The sequence below is a fragment of the Sinohyriopsis cumingii genome, chromosome 19, assembly GCF_028554795.1.
Source record: "Sinohyriopsis cumingii isolate HCF-2022 chromosome 19, ASM2855479v2, whole genome shotgun sequence".
NCBI classification, from domain to species: domain Eukaryota; kingdom Metazoa; phylum Mollusca; class Bivalvia; order Unionida; family Unionidae; genus Sinohyriopsis; species Sinohyriopsis cumingii.
Window position 1 is genome coordinate 45960925 of NC_142979.1, and position 17874 is coordinate 45978798.

The following is a 17874-nucleotide window of genomic DNA, read 5'->3' on the forward strand; positions in this document are numbered from 1 at the left end:
GATATTCTACATGGGTGATATGATTCTCAGTTGCTACCTTGTTTTGATCTTGGTTTTGTCCGTTAGAATACAAGGATATCAAATAATTATAAAGTGGTGTAATCATAGTCCAATTAAAACACTATGTACATATCATGTATTATACCGTTGAGATCATGAGCAAATACATAAGTAAACTGATTAGAAGTAAGTCCACAATATTACCATACTAGTGTAGTATTTCTCTGCAGAGCCTCCTTTCGCAGTGCCCTAGAGAAAGTGCAGAATCTTTCCATGCGAGTGAGAGACATTCTTTTTAAACAAACGCATTTTATCTCAGTTGGGGAGGAGCGTATTTTCTGTTCCACAAGCGTATACATTGCGATATTTTGTTATCGTCAAGGATTGGTCTTATCAAAAAGATGTCAATAAGTAATATTTTTCTTCCGGGACCGTTGATCTTCGATCCCATTTGGTGACGAGTTTCAGAATAAAAGCAACGTTTGTACCTCTAAACCGAAACTATCTCATTCATATTCAAACAAGTTTTGACGGATTAAACTCATCATCTATTATTTTATCTGGAGACCATGTCACGATTCGGTGGCATACAAAGGGCTAATACGGTATTAACACCGGCCATACAAAATGTAGCCAGTCACACTTGTGCGTTTGAGTAACCGGATCGGAATTCAGTTTTGAAGGTTGTTGTATATACTTTATTTTAATACGTTTTACATTCCCTCCTGTGATCATACGTTATTTGTAGAGTCTAAAGAACATGCTAGAGCCTATTATGGAGACAAACTGATACATGGTAAGACATTTTAGTTACATTTTAGTTATGTTTGCTCATTTACAAGCTTACTCTTATACAAGTTTATCTATCGAGACTGTAATTCTAATGGAAAGCTCTAGCTTTAGTCCATCGTCTGTGAGGAGACATTTATTACCGCTAATCCTTCCAATCTACTGAGGGGATTTTATCAGGACTTTGAGAACACGTTCATCCCATGAAGACCATACATTTACATAATTCGAGAAATCAACTTCCTCGTTACCAAACTTGTGTAGGCGAAAAGCGTAACCCACTGTTGCAAGAGCAATATCATAATTTTCTTAATTATCACTGGTTATGGCATTTCTTTCCTCACTTCTTAATTGTCACTGGTTATGGCATTTCTTTCCTCACTTCTTAATTAGCACTGGTTATGGCATTTCTTTCCTCACTTCTTAATTAGCACTGGTAATGGCATTTCTTTCCTCACTAAACCCTGTCTTAACAAAACGATTTTGCACTGCGATCGGTTGAAGTAGCGAGCTATACACGATAAATCATATTGATCGAGGTCAAAACATTTGTCTCACAATCAAATTGTTGGATAAGACTCGCGAGATACCTTTTGATTAGAGCACATCATACTTTGATTTCAAATCGAAGACGAATCCTTGGAACATGAAACAGGTTTAATCTGTATTCATTTAGTAAACATACCAGTAACGAAAGATAGCTAAAGGTTATTTCTAAATTGGTTGGTCATATAGTTTTATACTGATAGTCTTTAAATGCATTGAACAATAACCGAGATTCTAAATCGCTGAATATGAACGATATGTGATTATCACATGGCGACCTTGATATCTAGTGATTCTGGATGACGCGTTGTATTGACGCATTAATTACCTGGCGCCTTTATTATTTAAATGACTGCCATTGTGTACCTGGCAGCTTTGGAGCGTCTGGTGATAAAAGCGTTATAAATGAGCTGACCGTTTTTGATGGACATCTCAACATAAACTCGGTATCCAATTAAAGTTATAACAATAGAATGTTATTTAAAAAAACCATTTGAAATATATAGCAATTACGAATTTGGCCGGTGGCATAAGTTGTGATCTAGTTGTTCCTAACTAACAATGATTCCAATCAGACCTGCAACATGGCTGCCATGGTAGCCACCTTGAATTTGTTACAGCTGCTCATCTGAAGATACAGGCATGAGGTTTTCACCAAGAAAATAATTTTTCTATATCTAGATGGCTATAAATAGTAATATACAAATGGTGCCGATCAGACCTCCAACATCATAACCACCTTCAAAATAATGGTATCAGTAGTACTGTTTAAACGAACAGTCATATTGTCATGTGATTTTCGTTAATTATTACTAATTTTCTTGCATTAGTGGTGGGATTTAATGAGGTCACCAGTAAAACACTTCCTAGAATATTGAATGGCTCTAAAAAAATGGTACATATGTGAAACCAAAATATCCTAATTTTTGTGCAAAATGTTTTAAAATCAAACTTCAGTGATCTTTGGGGTCAAAGGTCACCACCATCCTTTTGTACTAAACTGAGTTTATGAACACATTTACTTGTACTTGTCCACACATTTTGACTAGACTTTGTGCTTAGTAATATTTCAAGGAACAAAATGATAGCCGGAACTCGGTCATATATTTTGAGGTTTAAGATTATATCTATACTAGTTTGTGAGTGTGATTATTACGACACTGTGGTCTTAAACTAAGAAACGGAAAGAAGTGAAACCAGCAAGTTTTGTAAAATTAGCAAATAATTTATTTCATTGAGTTACAAAGTGAAACCTTAAGAAATATACACCACTGATAATTAAATCCCATTTAATCAAAAATGTTCTATCACAAGTATAAAAGTAGAGAGGCTGCAAATGAACTCCAGTATTGAATCTGCTCATTAAGCATTAATCTTGAATACGTTGATGTCTCAGTGATACAATCCAGGACGCATTTGAATGAATTCCTAAAAATCCCAAAGTAGCTATTTAGTCTAAAACGTCCATGAGCACTATATAATTTCAATGAATAATTTAAATAATTCCTCTCAAATTATATCTGAACACAACAGCAAATGATTGCCTTACAAGAGGAATGTATATTTGTGTTTACCTCATTCCTGTATACTAAGTTCAAGTGACCTAAGGCACAACTAAATGCCCATGATACGGGTCACAAGTTCGTTTCCAGAACATTTTAAGTTTAAAAATATGGCTTGACCATGAACTCATATATCAGTAAATAACTTATTTATACGTTGCAAACACGACAAAAATCAGGAACACTCTAAGTTTATCCTCGTTCACGAACAAAAGTCAAGCAATGAATATATCTTAAATATACTTAACAATGATATCAACAAGTCAACAAGTATGCTGAATTTGTATCATTTACCCAAAGTTGCTTTGGGAGTATGTGAACTCAAACATATACGTTGGAGTTTTTCAAGAATATCAGAGATTATTTCAATTCTTAACAATTATAAAAAGATGATTCTTCTTTTCCTGGAAACTATTAGTCCATCTTTCTGTCCTTTGCCATATTTCATAATCTGTTGGGTGGATATTCATGACATTTTATAGCTATTTTGCCCGTTTGTAAAAGATTTGCAAAAGAGATGTTATTCTTGGTACCCTCTTCTGAGATTCGTAGGAGAGCGTCAGAAAGCAAATATACTAACAGTTCAGTTACGATGACATTTATAAGTCTTTACTGTCCGAACGTAATATATGTATTCACAGCTTAAGTACTTATCATAATTGTGACAGATTTCACATAATGACTTCAGTGTCACTGTTTAGAGTGGGGATAAAGGAGGGGGTAGGAAATGTTTGTTTACTAATATGCAGCGTTGTTATTTGAAATTACAAAATTAAGTTGATCTCAGAATAAAATTACTGGCAAAAACTTCCTTCAAAACGGACGCCGCAATCTTCAAGAATCTGTCCAACACCAGGTACGTTTTTGATCTTATTTTTATATAAGCAATATTGTGTGAAAACGACACAAAAGCAGCAGGCATAAATACCCAGGCTTCTTTTTCTTAATCGAGTGGCTCTGGCGTTTCGCAACGCTTCCACTCTGGTGAATGCAGGAATGTTTGAAGTGATCCAAATGTGATCTGCTCGGGTGAAAATTGGTTCAAACCTTTAATTTACAAGTTAACGTTGCACAAACAGGTCTTATCGTTAGATTATCGGATTTTTCACGCTCAATAATCAATATATGCTGTAATCTTGCAGGATTAAAAGATCAATGCATAGTTTATTTAAGAAATTTAAAATATGCAAATAGCAAGGACACAATGGAAGGTCCACCCTTTTATTAATAAGAGCTTTTGCGATTCAAGCGGAAAAAATCGGAATTATTGCGTTAAAGCAATTTAGTACGTCTTTATTAAAGAGGTCCCAGCTAAGTGTTCAATAAATACTAGAAGCTACATTGTCTACACGCCAGCCTTGCAGTGCGTTTTCAAAAATTAAAAAGAACTGTTTTTCTTTGTTTTTACTTTTTTAATTCTTTTCTGACGTATAAAAGTAAAAAACAAATTATTTTTCCGAACTCACTTCCATGTAATTTAATTTCCGAAAGAGAGGCATATCCTGGAGTGTTGACATTCTTATGCATTCTTATACTTAAAAGCAAACAGGCTAGCTTCCAAAAGTGATATGTTTATAAATATATGCAATTGTTTTCCAGAAAATGGCAACCAAAGATGATCCCGCAGAAAAGTAAGTATTTCAGTATAAGGAATACCAATTGTTAAGATATACATGATTGGATTTTCCACATATTTTATTTAGTATACTTTACCGCGAAGGAAATCGAAAAGGTACACATCTTGAATTGTGTAGGCCACGATTAGCTCAGACTGAAACTTAGTGCTATTGTTTTTTTCCTTTCTTATATACTTACGTGTTGCAAGCTTTACAACCTGAGTGTATTCAAGTCTTGTTTTGTCTCAGTTTCATCTATAATTAAGTTATTGTGCATATATAACTTACATTTATAGTCAAATGAAAAACCCACTCCAATTAAAGTCGAGACCTACCTATAATAAGTAGATCTGATGGACACGAGACAAGGTCGTGTTATGCTGACACCGGGATTCACCAATCAAATCACAGTTTTCAAACGTTTTATGAAAGCGAAAACCGTCATTCGGATTTTGTGTTTCCTAACGATACCTCCTTAATGTCAAATGAAATGCAACGCTTCATCTGATAAATTATTAAGAGTACTTGGACCAAGAATTCCAAAGGTCACAAAAAAAATCGTCATCGGTGTCTGTTAGATCTATGTCCGATATCTCGATTTACGAAATACCCTGCACAATTGTGAATAGTAATTATTTGCATGTAAAAACTGCATGTATTTTTTCTATCGTTTAAAGTGTGTTTAATGTCAAATGTTTCCCTGTTATTATTATTCTTAGATTATTCAGCCAGAGATGTGAATATATTTTAGGTAAAAGATGCAGGATGACATTAAGTCGATGAAACGAATGCGTTTGTATAGGTCATTGGAATCAGAATTCACCTGTCAAAGATACCCGAAATTGTTGGAGATAGCGATGTTTGTTATATAATAACTATGCTTAGAGAGTGAACTTGCCAGTAAGAGGTAACACAGGAAGATATGAAATTATTTGCTATGAGGAAATATTGTAAAATTTGTAACCTTGACATCGAACATGAATTTCCATTTAATTACTGCTTGTCTGCTATATATAGAAATACGAAGAAAATATTTACCCACCATTGTATATAAAAATCCAACTTCAGAAAATTTAGGTCTTTTATACAAAAATTGTACTAGTAAAATTCAGATGGCTAATTTAGTAATATTTACTATAAAAGCCTTAGAGATTCGAGAGACCGTTTTATCAATGACTTCTGCTACATAAGATTCTTCATCAATATAAGAAAAACTTGCTCCATGCAGTTTCTAGGGTTACCCTTTAATTCGTTTGTGTTATTACTGTGTGATATAAACTTTCATCTGCCAATTGGAAAAATGCAATAATGATCACTTTCATGTATATCACTTCCAATAAATATGATGTTCTTTTGTTATGTACATGTACTAAGACATCTTATTGTACTATGACATCTTATTGTACCGTATAGTGTATGGATGTCTATCATGGGCCAGTGGCGTGTATAATAAATAAAACATTATTATTATTATTATTATTATTATTATTATCTAATTACATTTTATACAAACATTTGATATCCACGGCCGATATATAAATTAGAGAAGCTAATCAAATATCAATTATCACATCTTCAAGAAATGACGTAATTGCAGGGTCACCATTACACAAGGTCAAACATTTGCCATTCTTCCTTTTTCAGGCTTAGAAGAGATGAAATCAGGTATATTTTTACACAAACGTTTGTATTTTAAGGCAGCACGCTTTTTTAAAGCAGAACGGTTTCTTCAAGGCTAAACACTTTTTTTGAGGCACAACACCTTTTTGACGCATTGATACTTACTTTCAAATTCAAGATACACTTATTCCATTTAATTTGAAATTAAACTGAAATATGTTATGCGACATAATCGTAGGTTCAGCTGGAAGATATATACTGTAGTAAAAGATAATATATACTGGGTAAAACTGTGACAAGGTAGTACATGCAATATTTATAACAAAATGTATGCATAAATACCTGCATGCGTACCAATACAAATCGCCATTTTCCTCATCTCCATCCAACCGTGTCGAAGTGACGTTAAAAACCAATAACAATTCCATCGTTGAAACAAAGAGTAGGTATTTTTTTATTCATTTTAACTTCCTTTAAATGAAAATTCATTTTTGTTCATTATAATACCTAAAAAGTCACAGTAATTAGTAATTGTTAAATGACCTCCATGCCTTGAGTGGGTAAAAAATGCACCATTAACCTTCATACGTCTACTCATCAAGTATATCGCCTAAGTAAATATACAGCAGACGACAAAAGCTATTTTCTCCGTAATGCGTATATTGATCTACAATTCGCTACTGATTAAAATTACATCTACATGACACAAGCGAAAGAGAATGATACACAGTCAAATGCAATCCAAAGGCATAAAGACCGATGTAAGAGAAGTCAAATACTTAATCATTACTTGAACAACATGAATTAAACTTGTGTGTGAGACTATGGGCGGGATCGAATGGATTACTATCCGAGCGGCAAAGAAGTAGAGCGAGAGAACTAAGGTAGCTAACTTTAACACGCACAGGTAAAAGAATATAATTTTAGATCCCTGACGCACTTAGTGACCTTGATAATCCAAATGATAATGTCATAAACCACTGAATAAACTGTAAAAATACTAACAAAATTTACTTATATAAAGGTTATTGTCAGAACGGTCTTTAAAATTATTTAAAACCATCCCGATAAAATGATATGTTCACATGCGTGTTCATTGTTTCAGTTCAAAATGTATTATAGAAAACTGTGAGAACATTTACCTATTTAAAAAACTCGTTTTAAGGTCTCAGCTAACTCTTATGATGTTTATCAGGGAAGGAGTATACATTTAACAGCATTATTCTTCGTCTCATACTCTGAGTAATATATGGGCAAGGCTTCCTCCTCAACGATTCTTATTCCAAGCTTATTATATGGAATAAGAAATGGCAAATGTCTTAAATATGTGGATATAGTTTCATACATTAACGTACTCTTCGTCAGGAGAAGAAAAAAAAACAACATTTGCGTATCACAACAAATATTTAACACAAAAGCTACAAAACTTTCTGGACTCTAACATGTTAGAATCATTTGGAGCAATTTAGAACAAGATATATAACAATGCAAATTTGTGCAGAAATGATAGAGGTTTTTGTGTCTATCATATCTCGAACCATTATGTTTTGACCTAATTCTAAGTTTGAACATGGGCCGGGAACACATCATAGTGAGAGGTCAAAGCCATCCACAAGATTTGGTAAAGAAATTATAACCCGTATATTATGCAAAGAGAATATATATATATATATATATATATATATATATATATATATATATATATATATATATATATATATATATTGTGTGTGTGTGTGTGTGTGTGTGTGTGAAGAGAGAGAGAGAGAGAGAGAGAGAGAGAGATTGGTTTTCTTGGGCTGGAGAACAGCCTGAAGGATATGCAACAAAATCACTAAGCAGTGGTTACTTTAAATTGGAGCTTCGTTGGTCGTCATTGCGGACTGTCAAGTGCCGGTGACTGCGAATGATTCTGGTATTTATGCTGCCACAAGCTAATTCACCGACATCTCCATGCCGTTTGCGGACAATTCCTGTCTCAGCAAACATTGGTTTGTCCCACGTGGAACTGAAGTTCAGCGCGGAATGATTGGTTTATTCCCTTACCACGTTCTGACACAATGTCTATTTCTTTCTTCTTATAACTATGTAAAAGTATCTAATAGCTGTTGTAACATTTGATGACCCATTGCTACGTCAATGACCTGATAGTTGAGGCAACACATACCATTAAACAAATTAATCGCAAAGGCTTACTAAAATATAGAGAAGGAAAATGTTGATCGTATACCATTAATCCTGACATATCACCTAAAAAAACCCAAATAGATGAAATTATCCGAAAACACTGACCCATCATGGAATATTGAGACACACTAAACGTAATCCTGCCGAATAAAAATAGTAGTAGCCTATCGCACACGAAAAATCACAAATATATTCTAGTGAGAGCTAGCCAAGACCATCCTGAAAAATCTGGTCCCTTTGGTGATAAAAGTTGCAAAACCTGTCAGTATATTATAGACACCATGACAATATGTAGCACAGCTACAAGGTAACAATTGAACATGCAAGGTCTAAACAGAACATGCAAAACAGAAGAATGTAATTTATTTCATCATATGTAAGATCTGCGGCCTTCAGTATATCGCAGAAATCGAAAAGTTCCTCAAAATGATCAATCTTCACAGATCTTATTGGATTTCAAAGACGCTGGACAGAAGTACTGTTGCAGAACACTTCTCTTGCCGTGGCCACACTGACTGCAACTGCTCACACCTTCAATTGTATTTACGTAACCTGGAAAGAAAAAGACTCTTGCTGAACATACCTCCTTAGAACAATGAAATATAATTTGCTGTTACTCGACTCATAATAAAAACAGATGGATTTTAGCTCCTCTTTTTAGGTCAATGCCAACTAGTTTACAACATAGTAAAGTTGAAGCCAACAAAATGAAACATTAAACATTCTCAAGAGTTAATTCTATTAGATGTAGTTTTGTAAACGTTTTTAATTTCAACCCTTTTTGTCTGCATTGCTTGTCTTGTATCTGTTTTGTGTTTGCCTTTGACAACGACTCAGTGAGAGTTGAGAGCGCTTAGCTATTTAAAAGCTGGTGTTGCACTGTTTGTTGACAGTTTGTTGCAACATAAAAGTTATTATTTTATATCAATCAAGCGTCAGATAATTAATTTTTCCTGAACTCTGAGTTCGTTCTTCTCCATATGAAATATGAGATATTTTTTTCATATCTTTACAGGCTTTTGGAAAAACTGAAGTAAGTAGAGAGTAGTCAGATGCATGATTTTTGTTTTCGAACTTGCAATAATAAACCGCCACATCAGAGATTCGGAATTAGGTAACTAATTGCCTACTCATTTTATTCCATACATTCTGTTATAATAAAGGGCCGTCAGTCCACTTCATTCCACTTCGATCCTTAAGATATTTAAACGCAGACCAGTATCTTCCGTTCTGTCATCTGATTGGTTGCAGAAAGAAAGTGATCCTATCAGATCGCTAGTTATATCCACGAAGGAAATTAGTTGCCAATAATCATACTTGCCTCCATTGACGTCATCGGTGTCTCTGTACATTGTATCAAAAACTTTTTGATATATAGTGTTTGCTTTAGACGATCTCGTAGTCAGTTCCATATACAGAGAGCGAGTAATTCGCGCATGAAATTGAAGATGGAAATAGATTTACAGTATTATACTTTCTTCTGCTGAAGAACAAAATGATTGATCACGTCATAGGACCATCGATTGATTATTTGGGTTATAATGAATTAACACCAGTCTACTGTTAGACTGGTTGTCGTATATTTGTATTTAAAGCTCTGATTTTTATTGTAACTCTTTTTCAGAGAAATGGTTATCAAGGAAAGTGAGTAAGTACAAGTTATGTATGTTTAAGTTGATTTGTTTGTTAGTTACTTTTTGTTTGCTTTTATTTTCATGATATGCAATTGATAATGTGACATTGTATTTTGGACATGGCCTTGTCCAAGATGATATTCACTTTCTACCTGACCTGAACTATTAATTTAGGTTTGTAATAAACATATTTATCGCAATCTGAGTCGAGAACTTTGGAAATTCCCTATGAATTGCAGGGTCTATCTATTATTCATTACACAGTTTGTATTATACTTGTAGTAATAGACTGCTCATTATAAGTACAAGTTAACTTCCAAACATTATGAACCTTCTAGACGGTTATTTTCCATTAGATAACTTATTTTCTTAGAAAATGTTATTTGTAACCTTAGGTCAACTAGAAGACTATGTACTCTTGATACTGCAATGTTATTTATTCTTGCTATAAGATCCTGAGGCAGAACCAGTTGTATTATTGTTGTGTCCAGAAGTTCAGTTGGCCTGTAATTTTAATTGATAAAATTATTTAATTTAAGTGATTCATTTATATATATATATATATATATATATATATATATATATATATATATATATATATATATATATATATATATATTTGTACATATATATATATATATAAACATACATACACACATACATACATACATAACATGTGTTGTTATATATATATATATATATATATATATATATATATATATATATATATATATATATATATATATATATATATATATATAACCTTTTGAGTTGTCTGTTCGTCCTTTGACACTTCTGTTCACCACACCAGAGTTCTACAACCCTTGCATGTAGCTGAAGATCTTTTGTAGGTGAATACGTTTTGTATATAAATATGCATTTTAAAGTATTCGTCTTTTCAGTTTCAGATTTGAATGCGTTGTTTAATTATTTCAATGAATATTAAAAATTGCAATATCCATAATTTAGTATCCATTCAGCATAAATGATGCAGAATGGCGTGTACGAGTTCTGATACAGAGACCATCTATTGATGGAATTTGTCTCCTAAACTCAATTCGGGCAGTAATTGGCACCAGGCCATCATCTCGGATGCTGCTTCTTCCCGACATAGCCCAAGAACCATTCAACATATTCTAATGCAATGTCTAATACGAAATTCTACATTCAGATATGTAGCTTATGGGCATGGTTTCATTACCATTTTAGACAGCATTCTGTCCCTAATTTTGTATCATTGTCATGACATGGATAGCTCAAAAAGCATTCGACATATAATGATCCAATTTGTATGAACATTTTCCCATTACATGTGACTTTAAAGGGTTTAGTCTCGAGTCTTAGAACGGATAGCATTCACTTTGTTAAGAAAACCCTGATCTTCAGAAGGAAAATGCTTGCATTTAGCACAGCTCAAGAACCATTCAACATACTCTGTTGGAATTTTTAAGAGCATCTGCTGTCATGTATATATATATATATATATATATATATATATATATATATATATATATATATATATATATATATATATATATATATATATATACATATATATACATATATATATATATATATATATATATATATATATATATATATATATATAATTTTATTTGTGTGTGTGTGTGTGTGTGTGTGCGTGCGTGCGTGTGTATGTGTGTGTGTGTGTTTTGCATGGGTTGTATCCCAACTTCATTTTTGACAGAGTTATTGTTCTTATCAATCATTTTATACATGGGATGTTTCATGACTAAGAGCCATTAAACAGTTTGGTGCAGATTTAGTTGAAACTTGTTTTACAGACCAAGATGGTCCTTTTCGATCTTTATGTGTAGTCTTGCTTGTGTTGATGAGTTCTTGAAGTTGTTGACTATATAGCATACGACGTCGTCATTTAGATCAACCTTATTTACCCGTCCTCTCCTAACTTTGGTTTCCATTCAATAAAAACGATTAATTTGTACATATCGCTCATTTCTTTTTTTGCAGACTGTCTGAGGAAACGTTTGTGTAAGTCAAAACGCTGACATTATTCACGATCATTTTTTTCCATCATAAAGCGAGCCAGTAGAAGAGAACAACAAAATACTGCTTTGCAAAATATTTTGTCTTTCTTAAGTAGATAATACCTACAAAAAAGAAAGAATATCGATGTAACAAACTGACTATTGCATATCGCAAATGGTCGAACTTCTCAAGTAATCACTTTGTCCCTCCGTTAAAGACTTGGTTTGTGTAAGGTAACTTACTGGTTTACTGGAAATATTTAGATTTCAGCCAAATTTGGTTCGTAAATTTATTTTCATCAAACATCGAACGAGTTTCATTTTCAGTTTTGTATGTCATCATTTAGATGATAAATAGACTTATTTACAAGTCCTTCTAAATTTAGTGTCCACATCTAAGTTCTACCCAGGAATTCAATCAAATATAAATTCCAACTTTTCGTCCATATGACACTGAACAAGACTGTTTTCCAGCTTTCAATGACGTAAGTAGCTGGAGTTGAAGCACTTCATTGTTCATACTCCTAACCTTACTTTCTCAGCATGGTTAAACTGAGACCTGTTGGATTCAGTTGAATTGTAAATGCATTTCCGTACAGACGTGGCCTTGTAAATTGTTAGATTTCCAGCACCCTATGCATAATTCAAAGGAGATGTTGACCCTAATTACGCACCCTACAACACTTGGGTTTCCAAAACATTCATTTTTACCATGGATTCGAGTTCTACCAAATTCAATATGCGTATTTATATTGAAGAGACCTTGAGTACGGTAGATGTCCAACATTCTATAACAGCAACATTTAAAAAACGTTTTGGCCCTTGATTTCCATCATTCAAAATTTAGTTTCTGCGTCGTTACTTTACTTAGAATTTTGTGATTTAAATACATTTAGGATGGACACGTATATTGATGAGATTGTTAATAAATCTGATATCTAGCATTTAGTGGCATCATTTACAGGGATCAATTATCCCTGAATACTCGTCTTCACAATTGTTTGATGTCCACGCATAACTTTTCAAAAATCTTTTGATTTCAGACAAATTTAGCATATATCTTTCTACTGATAATGCCTTCATTACTTTTGATTACTTGCGTTACACATCTTCATTTATTTGTTTTATTGTCTATGAAAGCCAATTCTCCAACCTTTTCTTGCGCAACAGAAAGGTAGCTAAGAATTATTAGCACCCGTATATTGATAAAACCTTCCATAAAATAGATTTATAGTGTCGCACATCATTTCCATGAGTTGTCCCTTCTTTGGTCATCTTCTTAACATTGCTCTCTAAAAGCATAACGTACGATAGTATTGTTCAATTTCCATCCAGCTGAATCAAGTTAATACGCGTCCTAATCAACGAAAAGTACTTGAATGAATTTATGAATTCGGGTTCTAGTGTTCCGCGGCATTGGCTCGTGTTTCGGTCCTCAATTGACGTCCTCCAAAGCTCCGCTTTTCATGGCCTAACTTTACCAGAGATTATTGGCTTTTATATAAATTTGGTATGAAACTTAATTTACAACCCCCCTCTCCACGAATACGCAATTTAGAGGCGACATGGCCCCATGTCACATTATTTTTTATTTCGGTTTCACAGGAACAACGTTTTCTAGGATTATTGTGTTAAACACAAATTTTGTGGCTTCTTTTACATTGATCAGATCTTAGATAACTGTAATTTCAGACGTGAGATTAATTGTGATTATTTAAGTGCATGTTTACACTGTTTAATTTTTGCGTGAGTTTCACTTCCAGCCTTTTGCATTATCATTTTGCATAGTTACGGGCCATTATTGTCCAACACAGCAAAACTTACCTGTTTCAGACCCTGCTGTGACAATTTCTTCTACCGCTTATAGAAATTGCATTTTAATTCCGTTTAAATGACGTATAAATAATTCTTTAGCTCTTTTCCCATGTTATTTCCTTTATTAGTGTCTATACATTATAACTTTCAGACAAATACAAATTGAAAGGTAACTTCTCTCTCTCTCTCTCTCTCTCTCTCTCTCTCTCTCTCTCTCTCTCTTGCATTCACAACACTATTTATTTCATCTTCGGAATGGGTCTTACAGCACACACACACATATTACACACACGCTAACACACACACACACACATGCACACACAAATATATATATATATATATATATATATATATATATATATATATATATATATTCATTTATGTTGAAAATATTATATTTAAATCACTAATGACTTACTAATTCATATCATTGCTAAAAGTGCTCTTTCTGAGCGTGACGCAACCTGGCATGAAATGAGTGATACAAATCCTTCCCTTTAACAAACACTTACAACAAGGTATTGATGCTCCTAGACTGTGGTTCGAAACCAACAAAAAGCAATCAAATACAGACAAAACCAACTGAGAGATAATTCGGTCAGAGCAAAGATTAAAAAAATTAAGGATATAAATATATTTGTTCAGGAAGCTAAGTTAATTAGCACAGAGATCAAGAACGTTTAGGTCTGATTATTGACAGGGTTTTATCGTGAGGAAATCAAATAAAGCGAACGTATTCCTCAGTATCCTCGAGAATGGCCTTAAGAACAAAATGCCTTCGTATGTGCCATAATATATGCTAAAAATATTCCTTCGATTATTAAACTCTGAAAACTAAACCGCTAAAATTACTACAAGTAAAGACCATCCATCTTACATTTATTCGTTGATTTATACGGATTCCCTTTTAATAATAGAGTAAAGCACTTTAAAGCTCTTTTCACATATAGCATGGCCCTACAGTATATCAATTATCTCCTACTTTCGTTTTCCAATATCTATTGGTACAATCTGTAGTCAGTACTATACTCTAATCTTCACTTGGCTAACTTCAAATCTGCTTGGTACAAAAGATATTTTATAAATTGCAATACTCTTATAACAGAGAAGCATACAAATTATATTACGATAAGAACGTGCTTCACAAATGTCTTATTTCTAATTAAGTCAAAGCACCAAGAAATTGCGATAAATGGACATACACCAAAACCTTCACGAATATCTTATTTATGTTATAATCTAATGTGTGTATATATATTTTGTATGCGTTTTAATAAAGTATGCTCGTTTATTTTATGCATGTTTTAATCAAATTTGTGTATGTACATTTTATATGTTTTCATTAAATGTGTGTATGTATATTTTATGTATGTTTTAATTTAGTGAATATATCTATGTTTTATGTATGTTTTTATCATATATGTATATATTGTATGCATGTTTTAGTGTAATGTTTGTATGTATATTTTATGTATGGTTTAATCAAATGTGTGCGTGTATATGTTATGATTACATGTGAGTGTGTCAAACGTAGAAGTCAGTATTTGTACATGTACCTTACCTTTATGGTTTTAATATTCAAATACTGACGACTACAATTAAGTCGAATGCTATGGAACCAAATGTATAGCTCTCACACAATAGATAAAGATGTTTCCTTTATCATACCTATCATGTCACTCCTGCGTTCTGATATATATATATATATATATATATATATATATATATATAGAGAGAGAGAGAGAGAGAGAGAGAGAGAGAGAGAGAGAGAGAGATGTTACCCCGTAAATTGCATACATGTATTCGCAAAATTCCCAATTTTGTTGACCGTCATATATGTTAGACAGAACTTGATCTCAGTAGTGCATATTAACTATAGCCCCACCTTCTATCAACATAAATGACACAACGTCTACATTGAATTCTTGCATTTTGCAGGGAGCACCAAGAAAACAAACGGTAAGACAGATTTTACTTTCATCTTACTTACATATTTATAAAGCCTCATATTGGTGGTACATAACGTTTAATCTTTTGTTCGCTGTAGATGTAACATTTTTCTCATGCACCTTATGGCTGTTTTGTGAAATGAGTTTGCTCCTCAAATTTAGTCGAGTATTTAAAATATTAATGGACAGAAAATTAAATGTATGTGTTGATCTCACGCAACATTATTACAAATTTATTGCAAATTTTAATGTAGGAATGGTAAATTTTCTAGAAAATTATATTCATGTTGAAATATTCCAATACTTCCTGATATGGAATATGTATTGGCAGACTTGTGCTTGATTCATTTTTTAGGGTTGATATTTTCCAGATATAGTAACTGGTTCAGAAATAAATACGAGTGAGTACTCTCTCTCTCTCTCTCTCTCTCACACACACTCACACACGCACACACACTGATACACACTTGTTGTATTTAGGCAGAAAAATGAACTTGTAATTGAATAATTACCTGTAATGCGTAAGATCACAATAATAATATAAATAAACCATTTGACTCCTAGGCTATCTATTTCTTTCTATCTCCTTCCTAAATGGGGTTATTTCATATTGTTTAATCCTTCGATCCATCTGTTCGATATCCTATCCACCAGCAAGAATATGTATTACCTAGATTTTTAAATATTCCAGGCTTTTATATGTATTTTGAGTTACATGTCCCTAACATACTTCAGGCTCTGCTAACCTTTGTTTTCTTTAACATTTTATCTTTTAGAACCACAGAACAGGATAGAATGTAAGTTTCTTGTATTTACACTGAAGCAATTTTTTAACCATCTGTTGTAAGGTAATCTAGCATAAGTTTTATTTATCCAAATATATTTCTGCAACAACACGGAACTCTGCCCTCATTGCATTCTGTAACCATTAAGGAATTCAAAAGGTAGGTGTAATTGCTTGTTTGACAATTATGGGGCTAGACTGTTGAAAAAATATTAATGAAAACCGACTGATTTTATATATATATATATAGATAGATAGATAGATAGATAGATATATGCGTGTGTGTGTGTGTGTGTAACACAGGGTATTCTGATACATTCAACCCCCTTTTAAAGCGATGTGTGCGTATAATAGTCAGTAGACTAAGCCTATATTGGATAGGATGGGATATTTTGCAGCATGTTCGTTCTCGCACAAAGTAGTAGTAGTAGGAATAAATACACGAATAAAGGCCAGATTATATACTTTTGCGTAGACCAGTTTAAAAATATTAAATTTAGTGCCATGTACCTTTCCTTGAATGGAAACAATATACCCTAGTCTGAAATCACGTACATAACCCTCTTCAGATTTTCTTTTAATATTCACCATGTATACCTTAAACACCTTAAAAATTGTAGAATAAGCGCACGCGAGCAACAGAGTGGAACACAAACATTATTTCAAAATAGCAAACCCTGGGATTTAAACACGCTGCATGCACAAATTAAACTTTGCCTGAGGACTCAGAAACTATCATTCTTCAGGAAATAAATCTGACCAAGAAGTTAAAAATCACAAAAATGACATTTACCTCGCCACGCAAAGTTTTTACAGCCTCTCATCTCCATAGCATTTCCCATGTATGTAGTTAGATGACACATATTGTCGTAATGTAGGCTGGTCAGCGTACACACATGGCTACTGCTTTAGCAAATTATCGGGCTAGAGCGGATAGTAATTTGTTAGGGACAGTGGGGACTATGTAGAGTCAACATAGGAAAATCAGTTCTGATCTTAAGTCTGCAAGCCGTATGAATTCGTCCTGCCGAGGTATGCTATTGCATCCTTTACCTACAATACTTTTACCCTCAAAACAGAAACACCATTTGTTCTTTATTCTCTGGTAGACAACCGTCGTCCTTTTTTTTTCTCTTATTGGCCCCTACCATGATAGTTGTCCATTGACAACATTCTTTATATTCAGATTTCCTTTTTTTAAAATTATATCTGTAAATGCAGAATAAATAGGTAGTGGCTAAGGCACATTTTCTTTCTTTTTTTCACCTACACGGACATGTCTTGTCCCATACAGTTATTTCTTTAGGTCGATGAAAGAAACCTAGCATCGTCCCCTATTCTTTCAGAATGCTATTGTTGCGCA

The 17874-nt window shown here is 33.3% G+C and overlaps 1 protein-coding gene across 2 annotated transcripts in view; it reads left to right on the top strand.

The window, feature by feature from the left end:
* The first annotated feature begins 435 nt into the window (after positions 1-435).
* Positions 436-17874, top strand: part of LOC149775630 (uncharacterized) — a 33660-nt gene continuing 16221 nt past the window's right edge. Inside the window, exons 1-10 of one of the 2 annotated variants that reach the window (XM_089943408.1) lie at positions 436-796; positions 4497-4528; positions 6158-6178; positions 9336-9353; positions 9945-9968; positions 11947-11967; positions 13930-13947; positions 15717-15737; positions 16099-16128; positions 16504-16524. In XM_089943408.1, the coding sequence (XP_089799534.1) occupies positions 794-796; positions 4497-4528; positions 6158-6178; positions 9336-9353; positions 9945-9968; positions 11947-11967; positions 13930-13947; positions 15717-15737; positions 16099-16128; positions 16504-16524 (209 nt within the window). In that variant the 5' untranslated portion in view covers positions 436-793. The remainder of the gene's footprint in view (positions 797-4496; positions 4529-6157; positions 6179-9335; positions 9354-9944; positions 9969-11946; positions 11968-13929; positions 13948-15716; positions 15738-16098; positions 16129-16503; positions 16525-17874) is intronic. The other variant, XM_089943409.1, reaches the window with a different exon arrangement.